General features: G+C 44.0%; 1 protein-coding gene across 4 annotated transcripts in view; it reads left to right on the forward strand.

Annotated features, from left to right (window-relative positions):
* USF3 (upstream transcription factor family member 3) overlaps positions 1–18,767 on the forward strand; it is a 32,759-nt gene extending 13,992 nt beyond the window's left edge. For all 4 annotated transcript variants that reach the window (XM_069019283.1, XM_069019275.1, XM_069019293.1 and 1 more), the window contains 5 exons: positions 278–342; positions 2,270–2,298; positions 4,633–4,715; positions 5,730–5,826; positions 6,892–18,767. In XM_069019283.1, the coding sequence (XP_068875384.1) occupies positions 296–342; positions 2,270–2,298; positions 4,633–4,715; positions 5,730–5,826; positions 6,892–13,358 (6,723 nt within the window). In that variant the 5' untranslated portion in view covers positions 278–295 and the 3' untranslated portion in view covers positions 13,359–18,767. The remainder of the gene's footprint in view (positions 1–277; positions 343–2,269; positions 2,299–4,632; positions 4,716–5,729; positions 5,827–6,891) is intronic.
* The last annotated feature ends 2,934 nt before the right edge of the window (positions 18,768–21,701 follow it).

A 21,701-nucleotide genomic window follows, 5' to 3' on the forward strand; every position in this document is an offset into this window, starting at 1 on the left:
TTTGGATTATAATTGTTTTTATATTTAAAGTAACTGAGGAAATGGAAACCAGTTCATCACAGACCGGTTTTGCAAAACATTTTGCAAAACATAGGTAATGTGCTTAATTTTTAATGCTCAAAAAATCAGCTGCTCTGAGTCAAAGGAATGGACTTGTGCCTATGCTGTAGTAGGGCCCTGTCCTTGTGGTCCAAGGCAAAGCCCTGTAACAAATGCCACGTGCTAAGAATTCAGAAGACTGCGGGAGTTGGTGATTCCTTCCATGATTTTTCCTCAGGCTCTCTTCTCTGAAACCATGCCAGAGATGACAGAGAATGAGACACCTACTAAGAAGCAACATCGGTGAGTTTCTGGGGAAAAATGACTATTTCGTAGTTCTGTGGTCTGCGGTCGTGTTGCAGTTACGGAGTTTCTAGCTAAAAGTTTGGCAATAAGGGTATGGACAAGAAGTGCTGAGTGTTGATCAGGGTTGATCCAAAAGTTTTCTCTTGCCCTGTCTGTTTGTTGAAGACATAACTACCTGGGTCACTTATGCAAAAGAGATTCTTTAATTATTTCACTGACTATTCTGATGTGTGTAAAACTGCATCTCTGCCTTGGTTAGAGCGCAGCCTCTATTTTTGTGGAGGCTCCTTGTAGATATTGGGGTAACTAAACTAATTTTGACAGAGTAATTTAGATCTCTTCCTCAACTCCCAGTGGAATCTGGATCTTACATCTCAAATCTCTGCTGGAACTCATACTGCACCTGTACAGCAACACACTATGACCAAAATTTGTAACAAGGTGACTGAGTGCTCACTACAACTTTTCCAGAGTTTCGTTCCATTGTAGTAGCATGGTTGATGTAATGCCTGATTGATAGGGGAGTTCTTCAGTCCTTTGTTAAATGCAGCATTCATCTTATACTAGGTAACCATGTAGGATATGATTTATGATCAAGAAAAGCTCAGAGAGGACAGTGGTTTGTCCTACAGAAAGTTTTTCAGTCTTCACAGATTTCTCAACTTTCTTACCCAGCTAATTCAGTATTTTGTGTTCTGTATTGGTAATGTCAGTCAAACAACAGAAGGGTCTCTCCAGTCCTTATATTCTTGTGCACATTTGGTATTAATGATCATCTTTAAGCATTATTTCTTAGCAGATATCTCTGGGTCTGCCCTGTAACAGTAACATTACTGTCTCATAATCACTGTCTGAGTTACTCCAGCTGCACGCTATCTTTAGTGAGTTACCAGAAATAAGTATCAACTCAAAGCATGAAGGATACTGTGCCTCATAGTAATCACACATCTTCCACGTGTATCTTGCATTCTTACCTCAGATTCCTTGTTACATCTGGACTGTTCTGTAACAGTTGAAAAGGACAGCAGAAGATGCTGCTCTGCTTTTTGCGTACCCTAGCAGACATCTAGACTGGGAGTGTGCTGCTGGACTGAAGTTTTTTGAAATTGTTTTTTTTTCTGGAATGTTGATTTTTCCAGAAACCACATGCTTTGCTACATTATAGTTCCTGAAGGTATTTGTCTTAGTGCATATGTATAGTACATCTTATTTATATATGTAGAGTACACATTTGGAATTTACTGACTGCCAGCAAAGCAATTTGGGGCATTGCACAATGATTTGTTGACATCAGTCCAGTAGTCCCAGGTGAGCATCTGAAAACAAAGACAACCCTCACATGCCCAAATTACACCTATACAGAATTTTGAGACAGTACAGAACAGCAGCTGCAGAGGAACAGTATTTCTGGTTTCTCTCATAAAGGAAGCATCTTTGAGACCAGAAGCTATGATGTTTGAAGGCAATGTGGCTGGAAAATCAACGTGCGTGGTGAAGTTTTCTCCTGTTTCAGTGATCCAGTGAATGTAAAAGCAACATTTCAGAAAATACTTAACTGCCTTGTTCCTCAGAAACAGAACTATTTTTTAAAATCTTTGGCCTTATTGAACTCTTCATAGTGCAACAGGAACATAAAGACCCAGCTCTGCACTATAAATATGTACCAATAATCAAGTGGAATATTACACTGTGCCTTGTTATACTGAAATTGATTTAAGTCTGAGCACAAATAAATTTTTGTTAAGAACTATTTAATACCAATGTCTAAGAACATCTGATTGTGACTTCTGCTGTTCTTTTTCACAGAGCAGACTATAATGTTTAGTATTTTTAGCTGTAATAGAAATAATAAAATAAATATTTGTCTGTATGCAGATCTTTTGCCTTCAGTTTCATATCACTCTTTTTCCTTTGTATTTCACAGAAAGAAAAACCGGGAGACACATAATGCAGGTAGGAACATTATGCTTTGTTTGGTCTGGAAATAAGCACAGATACTTTGGAGTAGTAAAACATATTTTGCATGGAGAAGGTTCCTCCATAGGAGTTTAGTACACTTAAAAAGCCTCACCCTATCAAACACCTTTCTGTGTCTTTGCATAAAATATCTGTGCAGATTGTTTCTAGTTGGCTGTTTTCCACACTACAAAGGTAAAGTATGAAGAAGCACCATGTCCCTGCCTTTCCAAAGCTAGTAAATTAAGAAGTAAACAATTTCAGCTGTGTTCCAGTCCAAAGGAAAATAAGTCATTCACACACAACTAATATCCACCTCTCTCAAAATAGAGACAGGTGTCCTACCTAAGAGCTTTAGAGGCTCCCCAGATTAGAAGTATTCCTCTAGCCTATTCCTAAGGCACCCACTTGGATGTTGACACCCCAGAAGTTCTGTGCAGATGTTGGCTGTACATTGCAGGAGCCGCATCCCTTGGGCAGCACCCAGTCAGCGTCTAGCGCCAGTGGCATCTTCTACAAGTAGGAACAGAAGGATGGACTGGGGAGGAGTCTGGCAGGTTTTGGCCTGGTTTATCCAGAAAATTGATGGCAGTTCTTCTTTCCCTGAACAGCAGTATCACGTGGTCTTAACAAACTCACCTGGAAAAACCACTGAGCAGTTTCCATGTGAAGCCTGTGCAATGTAGTGCTTGTTGAGTGAGCTCAGGGTGTGGCCAATTTCTTAAGAATTAAGAAGAATCAGGAAACAGTCTTATCAAGTTTACTTCTAAGATTGCTGGCTTCACTGGAATTCCCAGTTCCTGTTTTACTTGTTGATAGCTCTTCAAAACATTTATCACCTGGGCTGAACTATACAGTATGTGGGGACCAGCTCCCTCCAACCCTCTACTTGTTTAGTCATTAATATCTGGTCAAGCTGAGTAGAGTGTGGCAAATATGATCAAAACAAGAGAGTAGCACTTCACAAACACTGTGGTATCTGTATGTTTTAGTAAGATATATAAAGATTAAGTTCCAGGTGTCCTGTGTTTTAATTTTTACAGAGCTGCTCTAATTCAGATGGTAAATTTCTTGCCTAAGAAACTTTGTCTTGCTGTGTTTAGTGTATTCAGGCCTGTCTCTGTCAACACCAGCAATCTCTTCTGAAATACAAAAAAAACCAGCTTGAGAGCAGTAAATTGAAGTGACAGGCTACTGAAATAAGACTGTTTAAATTAAATTAGTGAGTCTTCTGTAAAGGAGCAAACTGAAATACACTCACCTGAAGGTCATAGTTTGTTTCTGTGTGCCACCAAGAGCAGAACAACTGCACAAATAAAAAGGTTCATTCAGCACAACGAATGAACAACACAATGGTTTGAATCCTGACAGAGCCATGACAGAATTTTTTCCAGGTTTTTTTTTTTAAAAAGACATCTAATAGTTTTAATTTTACATAGAGCATGAAAATATTTCAGTAAAAAAAAATAGCTACAGGAGAGCTAACTATATTTGAAAGAAGCTGACTGTGGTGGATGGAAAACAGAAGTACTGTCTGTAAAAAACATGCCCAGAGGTATGTACACTCCTAGACTTGGAGTGTATACCCTTTCTGCCATATTCAGACCTATTGAATAGGTAAATGATGTCACTAAAGGACTATAAATGAAGTATTTTCTGACCTTCTCCAAAACAGATAATTAACTGGAAGTACTCTTCATTCAGTATTGTCTTTACTCCCAGTCAGGTAGACCTTGTGAAACAGTTAAAACTTTGGACATAGAAAAGAGTAACAGATAATCCATAAAGCTAAAGTGCAGCTATGTTCAGTGTTGGCTGGCTGCTCTGTCAATATAAATTTAAAATTAAGCCTGGAGACTGATAAAATCTACATTATTTCTCTTTTGGTGCTAAATTTGACATTAGTATTTAAGAGGCATGGGTTTGCTTCCCAAATCTGAAACTGATTCTTTCCATAATGTTTGTTCATTTGCTTTCTCTGTGCCTAAATTTATTCAATCTGCCTCATGAAAAGGGTGTCATGAAACTGTCTTAGAAAGCAGTTTCAAAACCTGAATTTTGACTTGTAGGGACTTTTCTTTTCCATGAAGGGGTCCAAAATATCTCCACCTTTTAAAAGATATTGCTGCTTACATTACAGCTCTCGTTTCCACTGAGTATTAATTCAATAACTGAGGTTTACTTTAGGGGAACTTTTTCCTCACTCAAGTTATTCCAGGTTCCAATGTGTAATGAAATAATGTGTTAATGAGCCCTTACATTGTCCTAGTTGTGCTGCTGTTGTGCTGACTTGCCCAACCAGATGACACAGTATGTATTATTTTTGCTTAGTGGAGAGACATCGAAAGAAGAAGATTAATGCTGGGATAAACAGAATTGGAGAACTCATTCCCTGCTCTCCAGCACTTAAGCAGGTGAGTGTCCATCCAGAGGTGCTTACAAGTTTCCTGTCAAATGTTTAAATGTTTCTTTGTCCATAGAAGTATAAACACTTATTTTACTGTTTGTATTAGCAACAAGGCAAAACTGTCTGAATTAATATGCTCGAAAATATTACCAGTTATTAGTATTTTAAAGACTACTTGTAACAGAATTCCTATTTGGAAGTGCAGGGTCACATAAATGTAATTATACAGATTTGAGCATTTTACCTGAAAGTGTTGCATATGACTTCTTATTTTTGTCATCTTTCATATAAGGGCTTGAAAACAATTCAGAAACTGAAATTATAATAATAGTAATTTAAGACACCCTGCTTGCAAAAGATGAAGCAAATCAAACGGTCTGAGGTTGATGCACAGAAGCGTCTTTTTCAAGACAGAGGAATCTTCCTACCGAACAGTAGAAGAAATTAAGAAGTGAACAAAGGTTGTGCAGGCAGAATAAGCATAGTTTCATAAAAAGATGATTGTGGATGGGTTATTTTCTTTTCCCATATTCCCCAGTATACTACTTTCAGAATTATGCATATACCTCCCTGGGTAGTTGTTTCATGCTTGTTTCTTTCCTAATAAAATATTTAGAAGGCAGTATCCTGGAAGTTTCATGTGATGTGTATGTTTATTAGTGAACATGAATTTTGGGCTGATCAACAAGAAATGGTGCTGGCTGTTCAGGATCTGTGGCCTTAGTATTATCTGCCTCTGGGCATCAGGAAGTGTCGGCTCGAGCACTGAAAATGTTATTCTGCAAAATCTCATGGCATTTTAGAGTCAGTATCACTCACAAAACCTGTAGTTCATCTTGCATAAATAACCAAACTAAAAAACAACCTCCAAAAAAACCCAACCCAAACCAAAAGAAAACAAACCCTACCCCGTGATATTCAGAGCATATTTTTAAAGTAAAGACCTCTTGGAGTAAGTGCAGCCTCATCATTAATGGCTTTACAAATTCTAGACCTTTGTCCTGTGTGTTGTCTTTTGCAGAGCAAGAACATGATCCTGGATCAGGCCTTTAAGTATATAACAGAAATGAAAAGACAGAATGATGAACTTCTGTTAAATGGAGGGAGCAATGAGCAGGGTAAGTACAGATGCTGCTGGGGGCTCTAGAATTTCTGTCCCTCACTTCTTCTGTGTCTCTGTACTGACTAACAACAAAGCCTGGATCCACAAACGGGAATCCCAAGACATCACGCACATACAGGAAAAATACAGCTGCTTAGAATATCTTGAAACAAAAAGCCAATTGAATGCCCAAGTGAGTGTTCTTGCACACAGCTATGAGTAATTACAGAGCTTATAGGTGATGTGGCATCACCTGGTAAATTCTGTCCCAGTTTATTCTACTGTAGTGACCAGAATGATTTCTGACAAACTTCAGTTAGATTTTTTTTCATCGAAAAGATGAATCTTCCTTCATTCATAAACCTTCTTTTTTTTCCTTTGAAAAGCTGTAAAAGTTAAAATGGCTCGTTTTATAAAAATACAATGAATCATATAAAATTTACTTCAATAGATGTGTAAAAGTACAGTGATAGAAGTATGACAGAAATCATCTCAAAGCTAATCTTGTAGTTTGTGATTTTCCTTTCTGTTTTATTGTGATTTTCCCAGTTTGGTGAGCCATCTTCCAAGCGCGTTGCCAGTTTTGTGGCTTTACACAAGTGCTTTGTATTTCATTTTGGCTGTAATTTTTAGATATAATGAAACTTAATTCTCCTGGAAAGCTGTGATATTAACAATTAAATAGAAACAGTTTTGGTGTTTGCAAAAAAGCAGGAAAAAGAAAAAGATTCATGTGCTTGTCTTTCCTTCGGGAATTAAACAGTTTTGATTAGCATTCAGTTTCATCCAAGTTAGTCCTGATGTTTTTTTCTAAGTAATTTGACATATCCAGCTATTGGTAATAGAATAGTCTGTGAAATTCAGTCACTTCCCCACTCAGTAGAGAGATTTATCAGTACAAGAGTCTTCACTTAGGTTGTGCTAACCATTTGAAAAGAACATACATTATTAACGATTTGTTCAAATTATTTCAGCAATTTATTTCATTGCTACACAGTGTTTACTCTCTAAGTCATGTGGTAACATTATTTCATTATTTGCTCTGGTGCTGATGTAATGGAGTGCTCTCACTGTTTTGTAGCTGAAGAGATAAAAAAGCTCCGGAAACAGTTGGACGAACTGCAAAAGGAAAATGGGAGATACATCGAGCTACTGAAAGCAAATGATATTTGCCTGTATGATGATCCTACAATCCACTGGAAAGGAAACCTCAAAAATGCCAAAGTCTCAGTTGTTATTCCCAGTGATCAGGTTCAGAAGAACATCATTGTCTATTCAAATGGGACTCAACCCAATGGAAATAACCAGGGAGCATCTGTGCAGGGAATAACATTTAATGTTGGTCATAATTTACAAAAGCAAACAGCCAATGTTGTGCCAGTTCAGAGAAGTTGCAACCTAGTGACTCCTGTGACGATTGCTGGCATTTATCCCACAGAAAATAAGCCATGGACGCAACCTACAGTTTCTCCGCTGGTATCCGCTCAGACAGCTCCAGCAGGGAATGTTCCTGAGCTCTCCACCCCGGAGAACGAGCGAGGTGTGCCCACTGCTGCTCCTGCCAGCTCACAGAGCACACCTCAACCTGCAACAGAACAGGAACTGCAGTGTTCTTCAAGTAATGCACCACAGAATGAGCAAAATCCCCCCAAAAGTAAAAATGAAGAGGAGGGCACTAAATCAACAAAGAAAACACTCCCGCAGGGAGCTAGCCTTCCTTCCAGTGCCTCCGTGGAAGCCTCCCAAGTTCAACAGGTGAATGCAACTTGCTCAAATACACACAATTCCAGGAGTGATGTCCAGGAGAGCTGTGCTATTTCAACCACAGACACAGCTTTTGTGCCACCTGTGAGACTGTCTACTGCAGAGAGCTGCTCTTCTGTAAAGGTCCTCAGAAGCACGGACATGGTCAGCAGTGCTGGGACGCCTGTGACGTCTGCAGCAGAAGGAGTTAAGGCTGTGACAGCAATAAGCACTCTGGCTGTCAGTCCCCTGGAAAACTGCTGGTCTTTTTCAGGCTCTTCAGGTGTTGGCACTTCAGACTTGAAAAACATGAGTAGCCTTACCCGGATGCCTTCAGCTGGGAACACACAGACCACGTGGACAACTTTGCAGCTGGCAGGAAACACTGTTCAGCCGCTGAGCCAAACGCCGTCTGGGATAATGACTGCCCTCCTCAACGAGCCAGTCAATGGTGCTGGGACTGTGTCTTCTGCCCACAGCAGGCCTTTGACTACAAGTATCAGTTTGCATGCTTCTCTGCCTGGGGATGGCCAGGCAGCTGAACAGATTGTAGTTACCTTGCCCTCGTGCCCACCCGTACCTATACAGCCTTTAATCAGCCAGCCACAGGTTAAAGCTCAGGCTGCAGGAAATATCCTTCCATTAAACTCAGCTATGCAGGTGATTCAGATGGCTCAGCCAGTCGCCTCAGCTGTGACAGGAGCGCCAGCTAACCAGAATGTCATCATTCTCCAGCCTCCAAACCCTGCTCCGTGCCCGCCCATTGTGAGAGCCGAAGTTCCCAGCCAAAATGTTAGTCAGCAAATTGTAATTATACAAGCTGCAAATCAGAATCCTCTTCCCCTCCTCTCTGCTCAGCCTTCTGCTTCTGTAAGAGTTCCTGTGAACGGGCCGACTGCAGTTGCCAACTCCAGCGGCTCCATGCAAAATGCCTCTCTTCCACAGACTTTTGGAGGGAAACACCTTGTCCATATATTACCAAGGCCATCTTCTTTGCCATCTTCCAGCTCTGCACAGACATTTTCAGTGACAATGTCCAATCAACAGCATCCTCAGACTATCTCATTAAATGGGCAGCTTTTTGCATTGCAGCCTGTGATGTCTTCATCCGGAGCTTCAAACCAAGCCCCTATGCAAATTATTCAGCCCACCACCAGCGAAGATCCAAATACCAATGTTGCCCTCAATACATTTGGTGCTTTAGCTAACCTCAATCAAAGCATATCGCAAATGGCTGGGCAGAGCTGCTTGCACTTGTCTCTCAGCCACCCCACCAATCCTGCAACTGTCAATAACCAGATTGCCACAGTCAACTGTGTGTCATTGCCAACTTCTGTAGCATCTTCAGTGCCTGCAGAGGTTTCGGTATTAACCAGCGCATCTAATTCCATAAATGCTTCTCCGCAAAAAGCGGCTGCTGGCTTGCCATCCAGTGCAAAATCAAAAAGGACAAACAAAAAGCCAAGCACAAAGAAACACCAAGCAGTCAGTAATAAAGTGTCTTGCCCAGCAGTTCCTTGCAAAGATGCAGGGAAGGTGGACTGTGCTCCTGTGGAAACGGTGGCAAAGCCTTCAAATGGCGAAGGGCCGCCGGAAAACGCCCCGGCAGCATCACAGGCTGTAACCACATCGCAGGCGGGCGGCGCGGCTGCAGCGAGCGGCGTCAGCGTTTCTGACTCTCCTTCCAAAGAGACTGCGAGCTCTGAACAGGCAGTGAAAACCCCCTCTGCTCCTGAGCCGAGCTCAGCAGAGGCATCTGCTTCCTCACCGCTGGAGTCTGTGGCGTCAGAGCAGCTGCTGCTCGCTCCACCAGCGGCCAAAGATGCTGCTCCTCGCCAGCAGGCCCAGGGATCTCAGAGCCACCCGCCAACTGCCTCTGCCTTGTCGGAGTCTCCCAAACCCTGTGAACCTCCAAACACCTTAGCATCCTCTCGTAAAGAAGCACAGGTGACACATTTGCAGGTTGCTGGGACTTCGGTAGCACAGAGCAACACAGCAGGTCATGCTTCCAAGGCAGGAATGAATTCGGAGTCCTGCAACATTGCACAGGATTCCTCAGTGGTAATGCAAGATGCAGACTTGTTGGAAGGACAGGGTCTAACCAAAATGCTGTCTGACCTCACAAAAGAAAGAACAGCTGTGGAAAAAACCTCTTCATTTACTGTTCAGGGGGAGCATTCTAATTTTCCTATGGAAAACTCTAAATCAGCAGAATCAAATGTTGATTTGCCTGAGAAGCAGGAACTCTTGCTGATGAACACGGAAAGTGACACTCTCTCCCCGCATCACTCCTGCATCTCTGATCAGGAAGTAGTCAGTGCTTCCCTTATCACTAGCAGGCAGGCAGACTCCCCGATGTCAACCAGCTCTGGCAGCAGTCGAGGCTTCTCAGTTGCATCTATGCTGCCAGACACCACCAGAGAAGATCTCACAAGCAGCACCTCAACCAGTACCTGTAACAGCTGCACATTTTCAGAACAGACTGACATTGTAGCTCTTGCAGCGAGAGCTATTTTTGACCAGGAAAGCCTTGAGAAAGGTGGAGGGGGAATACAGGTTAACACAAGGGATATCATCTCTAAGTCTGAGCTTGCACCTTTGGAGAGAGAGCAACAGCCTTTTAAACCTCAGTCAGTGAAAGAAAACAACACAGGGCCGCTGGAAGCAGCACCGAACAAATTCAGTGCTCATGAAACAGTACAGACAAATGTCGACAGGCAGGTTGAGAAGCCAAGCTGCTCTGTAGGAGGTGTGGAAACATCAAACACTCCTTTGCAGATTTCCACTTCCCAGACACCCAGCATAACCAGTCTAAGCGTGAATAATCTGATACACCAGAGCCGCATTGTCCATCCCCTGGTGAGTTGCTCGAGTTTATCCCAGTCTTCAGAGCCTGCAAGTGTCCCTGCAACTGTGAGCCTCTCCCTTCCATCTAGCACGTACATCAATCCATCTCCGGGACCTGCTCTGATGAGTGAATATGCTCAGGAGCAACTGAATGCTATCAGGGCAAGCACCATGCAGGCTCCCCAGCTGCAGGAATCACACTTAAAGCAGCAAAACCACGAAGGTCGCAAAGACTCTGCCAAGAGGGCCGTTCAGGATGACCTTCTGCTTTCTACAGCAAAGAGGCAAAAGCAGTGCCAGACAGCACCCATAAGGCTTGAGGGGATGGCGCTGATGAACCGAGCACCAGAGGGTATTGCTGATCAAACACAGATGCTAGTCAGTCAGATTCCTCCTAATTCATCCAATTCAGTGGCACCAGTGAGCAATCAAGGGCATGCTGATGGCCTCAATAGGTTATTCCCACCCAACAGCAATTTCGTAGCGCCAGCTTTGAGACAAACTGAAGTTCAGTGTGGTTCTCAGCCACCACTTTCAGAGCAGCCAGGCCAGGCAGGGCAGCACTTGCAGCCAATTCAACATGTCCCTGCCCAAGGCATCTCTCACCTTCACAGTAATCACCCGTACTTGAAGCAGCAGCAGGCTGGGCAGCTAAGAGAGAGGCACCACTTGTACCAGCTGCAGCACCACGTCACTCACGGGGAGAACTCAGTCCACTCTCAACCCCACAGTGTCCACCAACAGCGAACGATACAGCAGGAGGTGCAGATGCAAAAGAAACGGAATCTCATCCAGGGAACACAAGCCACACAGCTTTCTCTACAGCAAAAGCACCATGGAAGTGATCAAACACGGCAAAAAGGTGGTCAGCCCCATCCTCACCACCAACAAATGCAGCAGCAGATGCAGCAACACTTTGGAGCTTCCCAGCCTGAAAAGAACTGTGAAAATCCTGCAACAAGCAGAAACCACCATAACCACCCTCAGAGCCATATCAATCAGGATATTATGCATCAACAGCAACAGGATGTTGGCAGCAGACAGCAAGGTTCCACTTCAGAACATGTGTCGGGGCACAGTCAGATGCAAAGACTTATGACCTCGAGGGGCTTAGAGCAGCAAATGGTGTCCCAGGCCAGCATTGTCACCAGACCATCAGATATGACATGCACCCCTCACAGGCAGGAAAGAAACAGAGTTTCCAGCTACTCTGCTGAGGCCCTCATTGGGAAGACGCCCTCTAATTCGGAGCAGAGAATAGGAATATCTCTTCAAGGCCCTAGGGTTTCTGACCAGCTTGAAATGAGAAGCTATCTTGATGTTTCTAGAAATAAAGGGTTGGCGATTCATAATATGCAGGGCCGCTTGTCAGTTGACCACACAGTTGGCTCGGATGTGCAGCGTCTTTCTGATTGCCAAACATTTAAGCCCTCTGGACCCAATCAACAACCGCCGGGCAATTTTGATGTACAGGCTTCAAGAAACAGTGAAATTGGCAATTCTGTGTCATCCCTCCGGGGCATGCAGTCACAAGCATTCCGAATTGGTCAGAATGCTGCGCCATCCATAGAGAGACAGAAGAGACTGCCCTACCAGCCAGTACAGGGTATTCCAACAGGGAATACCCTGCCTTCAAGGGAGAACGAAAACACATGCCACCAAAGTTTCATGCAGAGCTTGCTCGCCCCTCACCTTGGAGATCAAGTCAGTGGAAGCCAAAGATCAATCCCAGAACATCAAAGGAACACGCAGTGTGGTGCCTCCTCCACAATTGAGTACAACTGTCCCCCAGCGCGAGAGAGTGTCCACATCCGAAGGGATGGTGATGGCCAGAGCAGGGAAAGCTGTGACATGTCCATTGGGGCAATTAACACAAGGAACAGTTCATTGACTATTCCTTTTTCAAGTTCTTCTTCCTCAGGAGACATTCAGGGTCGCAACACAAGCCCAAACATCTCTGTGCAGAAGTCCAACCCCATGAGGATGACAGACAGTCATGGAACTAAGAACCACATGAACACACCCGTTTCCAGCAATATGCATGGAGTCGCGAGGCCAACTCACCCTCACCCTGCAGTTTCTCATGGAAATGGCGAGCAAGGGCAGCCTTCTGTTCGTCAGCCAAATTCTTCGGTCACTCAGCGCTCGAGGCATCCTCTGCAAGACAATGGAGGTTCTAAAATACGTCAGCCCGAAAGGAATCGATCCGGAAATCAGAGACACGGAAATGTCTTTGACCCTAGTCTTCCCCATCTTCCTCTGTCCACCAGTGGCAGCATGATCCTTGGGCGCCAACAGTCCACGATAGAAAAAAGAGGAAGCATTGTCCGATTTATGTCTGATGGCCCTCAAGTGTCCAACGACAACGCAGCCCCTGACCAACATACTCTCTCCCAGAATTTTGGATTCCCTTTTATTCCAGAGGGTGGCATGAATCCACCAATAAATGCTAACGCTTCTTTCATCCCACCAGTCACTCAGCCTAGTGCCACTCGGACACCAGCTCTAATCCCAGTTGATCCTCAGAATACACTGCCATCCTTCTATCCACCTTACTCTCCTGCCCACCCTACCCTCTCCAATGACATTTCTATCCCCTACTTTCCCAATCAAATGTTTCCGAACCCAAGCACGGAGAAGCCGAGCAGTGGAGGTTTAAACAATCGATTTGGATCCATTCTGTCTCCTCCCAGGCCTGTTGGTTTTGCTCAGCCGAGTTTTCCTTTGCTTCCAGATATGCCACCAATGCACATGACCAACACATCTCACTTATCCAATTTTAACTTAACTTCTTTGTTTCCAGAAATAGCCACAGCTCTTCCTCCAGATGGCTCAGCGATGTCGCCTTTGCTTTCTATTGCAAACACATCTGCTTCAGATTCTTCCAAGCAGCCCTCAAACCGCCCTGCCCACAATATAAGCCATATTTTAGGTCATGACTGCAGCTCTGCTGTATGAAAACTGGCAGACTGACTTCTGGTCTGATGCGTTGTTTATATATTTAAGAAGAAGGAAGTGGATCTTACTGGCACCCCTGGAGAGACCATTCATAGCATCACTGTTTGTTTGCCTGAATGTATGTAGATGGTACTTTCCATATTTATATACACATTGTATTTCCACCCACCTTACTAACTCTAAAGCACCAGTGCCTATAGCAATGCTTGCTTACTAGGAAATGGTAAGGATGCAACATTGAGAGCTGTGCAAATACTGGTTGTTGATTTTCCAACAATCAAGTTTGATGTCCGATTGTCCCAAGGTAAGGGCTGCCCCCAGTGGTGCATGGAGTGAGAGCATCCGTATGGGAGACAGGAAACAAGTGCTACAGGTATCGGTTTGTTCCTGATGTGTTTACCTGAAACTGCACAGGAGCTTGAAATGGTTTGGGTTTCTCTTTTTCCTTTGTAAAATATCTTCAAGAGCCTCAACACAAGTCAAGTCTGTGTTAACCCAGTGCTGATTGGAAAAGGCATTTGTTGTGCAGCTTTTGTCTGTCTGAAGCTTGTCACATACACTTGACTTCAGGCTTACTTTACATGGTGAAAATTACTGTGTGCTCCCATGGTCAGCAATTAAAAATACTGTTTTAGAAAATTTAGATTTCTTTAACCCATGACTTTCTGTTTCTAAGAATCTTGTTTGGATCTGCTTCAACTGTGGCTTCAGTTACTGCTGAACTCAGTCAATGTTTTAGTGTAGCTCACAACTCCTGGTGCAGTCAGCAGAGACAGCAGCCATGTTTGTTGCCATTTCAGTGTTGGTTGCTGCAAGTTACCTCAGGGTGGGTTTTGTACCTTGTTTAGCACCTTCTTAATGTCCTTTTCTTTTTTCCCCTCCACTTTTCTTTGGCCCATGCTCTAACACCAGCTTTCTGCTTTCTGTGAGTGACAGCCCTTTGTTGTACCAGGCAGCACATGGGAGGAGACCTCAGCCTGTCGCATCCCACAAAATGAGTGGGGATTCCTGGGGCACAGTTTTTACTTGATATTGCTGATAGGATTGAGCCTGAGTTAATATCAGTACTCTGCACTTGAATGCACCTTTTACCTAAACCTGTGTGGCTGAAGGAGGGACATGGATGAACATGGATGTGTTGAGAGTGAAACACACGGAAGACATTGGGATTTGAGGAAGGATGATGTGTTTGTAGATGCATGAGAGATGGAGTGAATGTGTGTGCGCTGGCTGAGTCTCCAGTACTTTCACAAATTTTGGTCCCATTTCTTTTAAAGGAAAGGGAAGAATTAGGTAAATTTTATTTATTTAATGTCTCTGCAGTGTGTTTTTTCTCCTAACAGGGCAGAAATATGTCTTTTATGTGTTTGGAAATACCATTCTGGGTTTGATTCTTCAAACAACATGGTAACTTGAGGTTCCCTTGCATGCAGTCTCCAAGCTTGAAATTCTTGTGTGTTGACCATCAGTGCATCATCTTGCTCCTGGGACCTGTCAGAAGCTCTGGTGGGGGCATGGGGAGGAGCAGGTGCCCTGGGATTCTTTGTTTTTTCTCTGAAAGGCGGAAAGGAAGATATTCCTCCATGTCCAAGAACAGGACCCACAAAGAGGGACCTGAAACAGTTTTCCACAGCTTGGCTGCCCAGACTTTGGTTTTGCTAAGCCCTTTTACACTGATCCAGGAAAGTACAGAGGTTTTAAAATTAGAAATAATTGGGCTGTGTCTGTAGTCTGTCCTGACAATGTCTCTGCTCTTGTAATCTGGGGTCTGGTGTTTTCCTGCAAAGGTGAAGCAAAACAGTTCTGATCGTGGTTGGGATTCATTGTTTAATTCAGGTGGAGCTTATCTTAAGACACTAAATCTAAGTGGTGGATCAGTTCTCTGTTTCTAATAAATAATTGAGTATTTCAGTTCACAGCAAGGCAGCTTCTCTCTGCCACAGGGCAGTCACTGACCAAGTGGCAGTCACTGGCCTGTGCAGGGGGCAGGGGTTAGGAATGAGTCAGTTCTCAGCCTCAAACCGACAGCCAGCTGCAGGTCTGGGTGTGCCCTGCTGAGACCCGACCAAAGGGGTGTCTCTGGTGCAGTGGGTCTCAAAGGGTCTGCCTCAGATGGTGAGGTGAGTTCCGTAACAGTGACTGTTCCATGGGTTCTGGATGGTAAGGATAGGGGGATTGAAGCAGGAGCCACTCTGTGCATTACACACTTCTGTGGTCTTTGAGGAGGGAAGCAAACCTGCCCATTCTTGCTCTCTTTAAATGGCATTTTGTGTGCAGCAATGGGTTTTGCTTTCAGGACAAACTAGTGAAAAATTAAGACCTGGCTTCCAGGACTTTTATTATATAAAGCTGCTAATCCTGCTTATCATTCCAGACTTTCACAGAACACCACATTAGTTTCCTAAAACTACACTACTTTATGATGTCTGTGAAAGCTGGAGAGGGCTTATAAACTTAAACCTGCTGCAACACTTGAATGTCCACAGATCCACTTGGCCAGATAGGATTCATCCCAGAGTACTGAAGGAGCAAGCAGGACATGCAGCAGGACCCTGCTCAGTCATCTACTGAAGGTCTGGGAGTCTGGACAGGTCCCTGCTCATGGGAAGGTAGCCAGTGTGATTCCAGTCTACCGAAAGGGCAGGAGGGAAGAATCCAGGGAACTACAGACTGTGAGTCTAGCCTGGGTTCCTGGGAAAATTGTGAAGATTATACTGGGTGCTGTTGAAAGGAGTTTAAGGAATAATGCAGCCATCAGGCACAGGCAACACAGGTTCACAAAGTTAAAGTCCTGTCTAGCTAATTTGATACTCTTCTGTGATAGGCCACCCACCTAGTGGGTGAAGGGAAGGCAGTGAGTGTAATTTTTCTGCATTTTAGTAATGCTTTGGATACTGTCCCTCACAGCATCCATCTGGACAAGCTGTCCAGCTGTGGGATGAACAGGTTCATGGTGTGCTGGGTGAAGAACTGGCTGAAGGGCAGAGCTCAAAGGATTTACAGTGAATGGGGCTACTGGTCTGGCTGGCTACTGCTCACCAGCAGTGTTGCTCGGGGCTCAGTTCCAGGGTCAGTTCTATCCAATGTATTTATCACTGATCTGGATGCAGGAGTTGAACACACCACTGGCAAGTTTGCTGATGATACCAAACTTGCTGTTGACAGATGCTTTGGAGAGGGATCTGGATAGACAGTCAGCCTCCTTGCTCTCTGCAGCTCCCTGACAGAAGTGGAGAGGGAGGTGCTGATCTCTTCTCCCTGGGATCCACTGACAGGACACATGGGAATGGCTCAAAGGGGCACCAAGGGAGGTTCAGACTGGACATTAGGAAGCATTTGTTTACCAGGAGGGTGGTCAGACACTGGAACAGGCTTCCTAGAGAGGTGGTTGATGCCACAGGCATGTTTAAGAGGCATTTGGACAACATGCTGAGTCCTGAAGTGGATGGAGGCATGCCAGGCAGCTGGAGTGGATGATCTCCCTAGGTCCCTTTCAACTGAGACACCTGTTCTTTTCTCTTATTCCTCCGTATTTACTGCTGTTGTCTCAAGCTTAGGTGCAGTCCTGAGTATTCACAATAGAATATGTCAGCTGCGATTTAATTTGGGGTTTTTTCATGCTGTACATCATTTTCTGAAGAAGCAGTAACTGTGTCAGTGACTTTTGCGTGCCCCCTTTCTGTTTACAAAGACAACCAAAACCAGCTCCTCCTTGCTCACAGGATGCCTGCAGTGCAGGGAATCACAGCACAGGCATTTCAGCCATACAGAGACTGCTGGGATTTTGCAGGAACTGCACAATTTTGTGGTGTGTGGCTGAGAAGTACTTACTGTGTGACCCTTGGTCTTCTCTGGAGGATTGTGTTTTGTTGTGACAGGGCACCTTCTCATCCTTCTCAGGGCTTTTTCTGAAACCTGACGAGACCAGGATGGAGAAATATCATTTCATTCCCCTCCTTGAACATGGCAATTTCTGTTGAAGTTCTGTGTGAGTTCCTTCATGTGCTGTAAGTGATACTAAATGATACTATTGGTGTGGGATCAGGAGACTGCTGTGAGAAGAAAGGGCTTCATAGCAACACATTCATCCAAATTCTGATATTTACACTGCTGACTGGCCTTCAGATAACTTTAATTAAAGGAAAATTGGATCTGTTGTGTAGCCTTTTGGTCTACTTGACTGTCCAAGATGGGCTTTGAATGCTGAGCCTGGCCTGGTCCCCTGGTTTGAGAGCAGCTTGTGGGTTTCATCTTCTCACATGTCCACACTCTTTTGCCTTTAGGAGGAACAGTGCAGGGACTGGATATTTCACACCGAAAGAGAGGAAATTAGATGTTAAATTTATGTTAGTTTTTAATTATTAAATTGTTTGGGGTTTTCCTTGTCACTGTAAACTAATCTTGCCTGGCATTCCACATCCACCAGGCTTCTTGCACTTAGTTTTGTAGGTCAGTTTGTGGCACTGACATGTTGGTATCTCAGTGTTTCCCCAGGGCCTCAGGTTCTGCTCTAAGGAAGAGGAGCAATTGCAACATGTTACACGTCCTTCTTTTCTTTATTTTCCCTTTCCCCTCCCACTGAACTTGTTGTGCTCAGCCATCAGGTTGATAAGGCTCACCTTACCTTGACCTGTGCTTGGAGAGGGCAGTTTGAAAAAGGAGCTTCTGCAGATGGAATGATTCTGGTTTACTTGTTATGAAAACCATTTGACAAGCAAATCCATTTTCTTCAGCAAGCATCAATGTCAACATTTATCTTTTTCTCCTGAGGACTACCCAGCAATTAACGGTTCCTTTGTTTTTCAAGATGTACTTGGAAAAGATTTTGTGGGTTTAGCTGTGATTTGTTAGCCTGAGAATTGCATTTTCTCTTCCATAATACTTTTTTTGAAGGCTACTTACACAGGGTTTGTTTTGGCTTTGAAGGAAAGAAAAATACCCAGTACTGCTTAATTTAGAAAAATCAGCAGTGGAAGGGAAAGGTTGGGCACTACCTCTGGGGTGGGACTGCCACAGCTGACAGGCATTGTGTGGCTGTGGGTTTCAGCTTGGCCTAAATGACTCCAACAAACAATAATAAATAATATTGGGCTGGATTGCTCAATATTATTTATTATTGCCCCACATATGTCAGTGTAGTCCATATTAATCCCTTAAACAGCCTAGGAGAGTAAGAGCAGAGATAGACTAAACTGAAAGCAGGCAATAAAATATAAATGTGTTAGTATTTATATACCTTTTTCTTGAGAGAAAGGACCTCATTTAGGAACAGTTAAAGAAAGTAAGAACTGAAGTGATTTGAGCTGGGGGCTGAGCCTTACTGGAATGGGTTTTCCAGCTCGTGCTTCCAGCTCATCACTGTGCTGCTGCCCAGGTGGAAGAGCACCTCTCTGAAAAAAAAAAAATAAATGCACTGTGCGAGTCCAGAGCCTCCTGAACTTTGCACAGATTTCCTACTGCACTTTAAAGCTGTGCTGCTGCTGCTGTGGTTGGTGACTGTAGTGCTGTTGCAGGAAGTAAGTCGTGTGGCAGGGCAACTTGCAGAGGGCATGGCTGGAGAAGAGGGGCCCTTTAATTATTTCTGGTGTCCTGTTGTCTTTTCACCTTTCTCTGAGGTACTCGTGCAGTCCTGGCTCAAGGACTCAGTAAACTCCTGCTGTTTCTGGATGACTGAGTGTGCTAAGAGCTGTCATCTTTTGCTGTTCCCCTAGTAAGTTTCATGCTCCTCGCTTTAATAATGATCCCACTTTCACTGGCAAGACAGAGTAGAATTGAATCAGTTTATACCAGATCAGTCATATTTGTTTTTCTGATACAGTGCTGTAAGGAGCTCCATTCCTTGCTATCACCTGACCTGTTACCACCTACTGCTGTTCCCTTCTCCCACTGCCATGATCCAGCATGGGTAGCAGACACAGGTTTGTGTGAGGGTGTTTTCAATTTCCTACTGTCTCTGCCATCCATAAATTGGAAACCTCAGAGCATCAGGGCTTTATTCCCACTCAGAGTAGGTTACTCTGTGGTGAAAGATTTAGCAGAGATTTTCAGTCCTGACAACACAAATTCATACTCTCTGCGAGCAAGCCCTGCTTAGTTACACAGACACCATTCATTATTTGTTGATACTGGTTTTTCTGAGATTAATTTTTTTAAAAGGCTTTTTTTTCTGCCTCACCAAAAGTATCTTTACAAGGTTTTCACAGTTGCAATATGTGCTGCTGTTCTGGCAATCACAGGTGTGAAACAACAGAGCTCGTGGGGGGTTGGACCCGGTTCCTGCCTGCTCACTGTGAGAAGGGAAGCAAATATGGATTTTGCCACAGGAGATTAATCAAAGATGCTGTTGCCCTCCACAATGTAAATTATTTATATTCAGTCCAGAGTATTCTGCTGTGCTTCTGTTTTATACAGCTGTAAATGACTTGGATACGGTCCCAGTGGAAAGTCCTTACTATTTTGTAATGGAAAATAGGAACTCTGCAGTAGAAATCTATAATGAATGAACAGGAACATCATCTTCCAATTGTAAATAAGATCTTGCTCTGTTTATTTTGACATCTTTTTACAAATGTGTTGCATTCAGGTGTAAATATCCCAAACCATGATCTTGTTCAGAGTTCTGAGATTTCTATTGTTAAATGTAATACTTTGTTTAATAGTTGTAATAATTATTTGTATAGATATCAACATGATAGTATTTTATTAAAAAAAAAAAGAAAAACACTCTTTGAATATTGTGTTCTTGTTGGTACAGCTTCTTTCCCCCTGGAAAGCCATGCCATTCACTCTTAAGTACAGGTCAAAATACTTAAGAGTATTACTTAGCTTTGCTTTGAGACTGGGAATTTACAGTCAAAGTTTTCCACTGATGTACATTCTCTGCCTATGCCAGAGTTATGCACCGTATTATTTGGAGATACAAAACTGTGTAGTTCAGGAGAAATAAATACTGATCCTGTAGTATCTAAAAAATACATGGCAAATGCTGTCCCTGCTCCAGTGACAGTGATCACTGTTGAGATACAACTTCATCTTTATAAAATGCTTCTCATCACAGTCCCTTGCATTGGTTTTGAAGTGGTCTAAGACATCTGTTTTGTCACAGTTTGAAGCTAAAGGATGTGGTTTGGATGAGAGCAGTACAGAGAACCCTGCAAGGTAAGTAAAGGCTTTTTAGACAGATTGCACAATACTGCATTACTGGGAACCAATTCTTTTCAGGGGCTCCAGAAAACCTGGCTTTTAAACTTCAAAATTCTTGCAGGTATGGAAGTTGCCTTTAGGGAAGGTCTTAATTTTAAAAAAGGCTGAGGTTTAGTATTAAGACAAGAGAGGCTTCTGTTCCTTCAGTGACAGCCCCTGTGTACAGTTCAGTCATAGCAGAGGGGAGGGGAAACAGGACACAAGGCAGCTACCTTCCTCTTCCACACTGCAGTGCATTCCCCCTGCCTTGGCTGCTCTTGTCAGCCCAGAGGCTCGAGGGGCACCTGGCCCTGGTAGTTTTCCTAACCTGTGAGGGGGTATTAGTATTATACAGAAGCTGTTTCCTTCTCCTTTGAGTTGTACTGGGCAGAACAACTTTACCTACATTTCCTGAGAAAACAGGAATTATATGGAATGTAAGGAAGAAGTTTTTTACAATGAGAGTGGTAAAAGACTAGAACAGGTTGTCCAGGGAGGTGGTGCATGCACCATCTTTAGAAAGGCCTGGTTGGACAGGACTTTGAGCCATTTGCTCTAGTGGGAGGTGTCCCCACCTGTGGCACCGTTTGTTTGCCTTTCTGGAGTTGTGACAGCAGCTTATCCCGAGCATGAGCTCAGCAGGGGCTCCACTACCAGCCCAGGGGCAGCAGAGAGTCTCCCTCACCTCCCAACACAATTCCACGGTGCTGTTCTGTTTTTACCCCTACACATCCCTCTCTCTTGGAGGTGAGAAAACAACAGCATGACCCCTGCAGGTCATGGAATGAGGGGCCCCCATATACCCAGCAAGCTGATCATCCTGCCCGAGGGCAGGGGCCTGGAGAAGGACAGCAGCACTCCAGACAAGCTCCATTTCTGGGGCAAGGGCTGCAGAGCCAAGCGTGCCTGGGACAGCTGGGAGCGCACACTGCCCGGGTGCCCAGCCAGACCCGCAGCAATCGAGGGCTCAGGTGGCCACTAGGTGGGAGAGCTGAAGCACGAAGAGAGCCCAGCAGGCAGGGCAGAGCTAAGAGGAGATTTTAAAAATTGATGCATCAAGCTGGAAGCACAGAAGCAGCAGGGAGACGACTCCAACCCTTCCTCCCATCTCTCAGGCTTGAGGTGCTTCTCCTTACACTTAATTGAATTCTGTCATGGTTT

Source organism: Aphelocoma coerulescens, chromosome 1, assembly GCF_041296385.1.
Source record: "Aphelocoma coerulescens isolate FSJ_1873_10779 chromosome 1, UR_Acoe_1.0, whole genome shotgun sequence".
Lineage (NCBI taxonomy): Eukaryota > Metazoa > Chordata > Aves > Passeriformes > Corvidae > Aphelocoma > Aphelocoma coerulescens.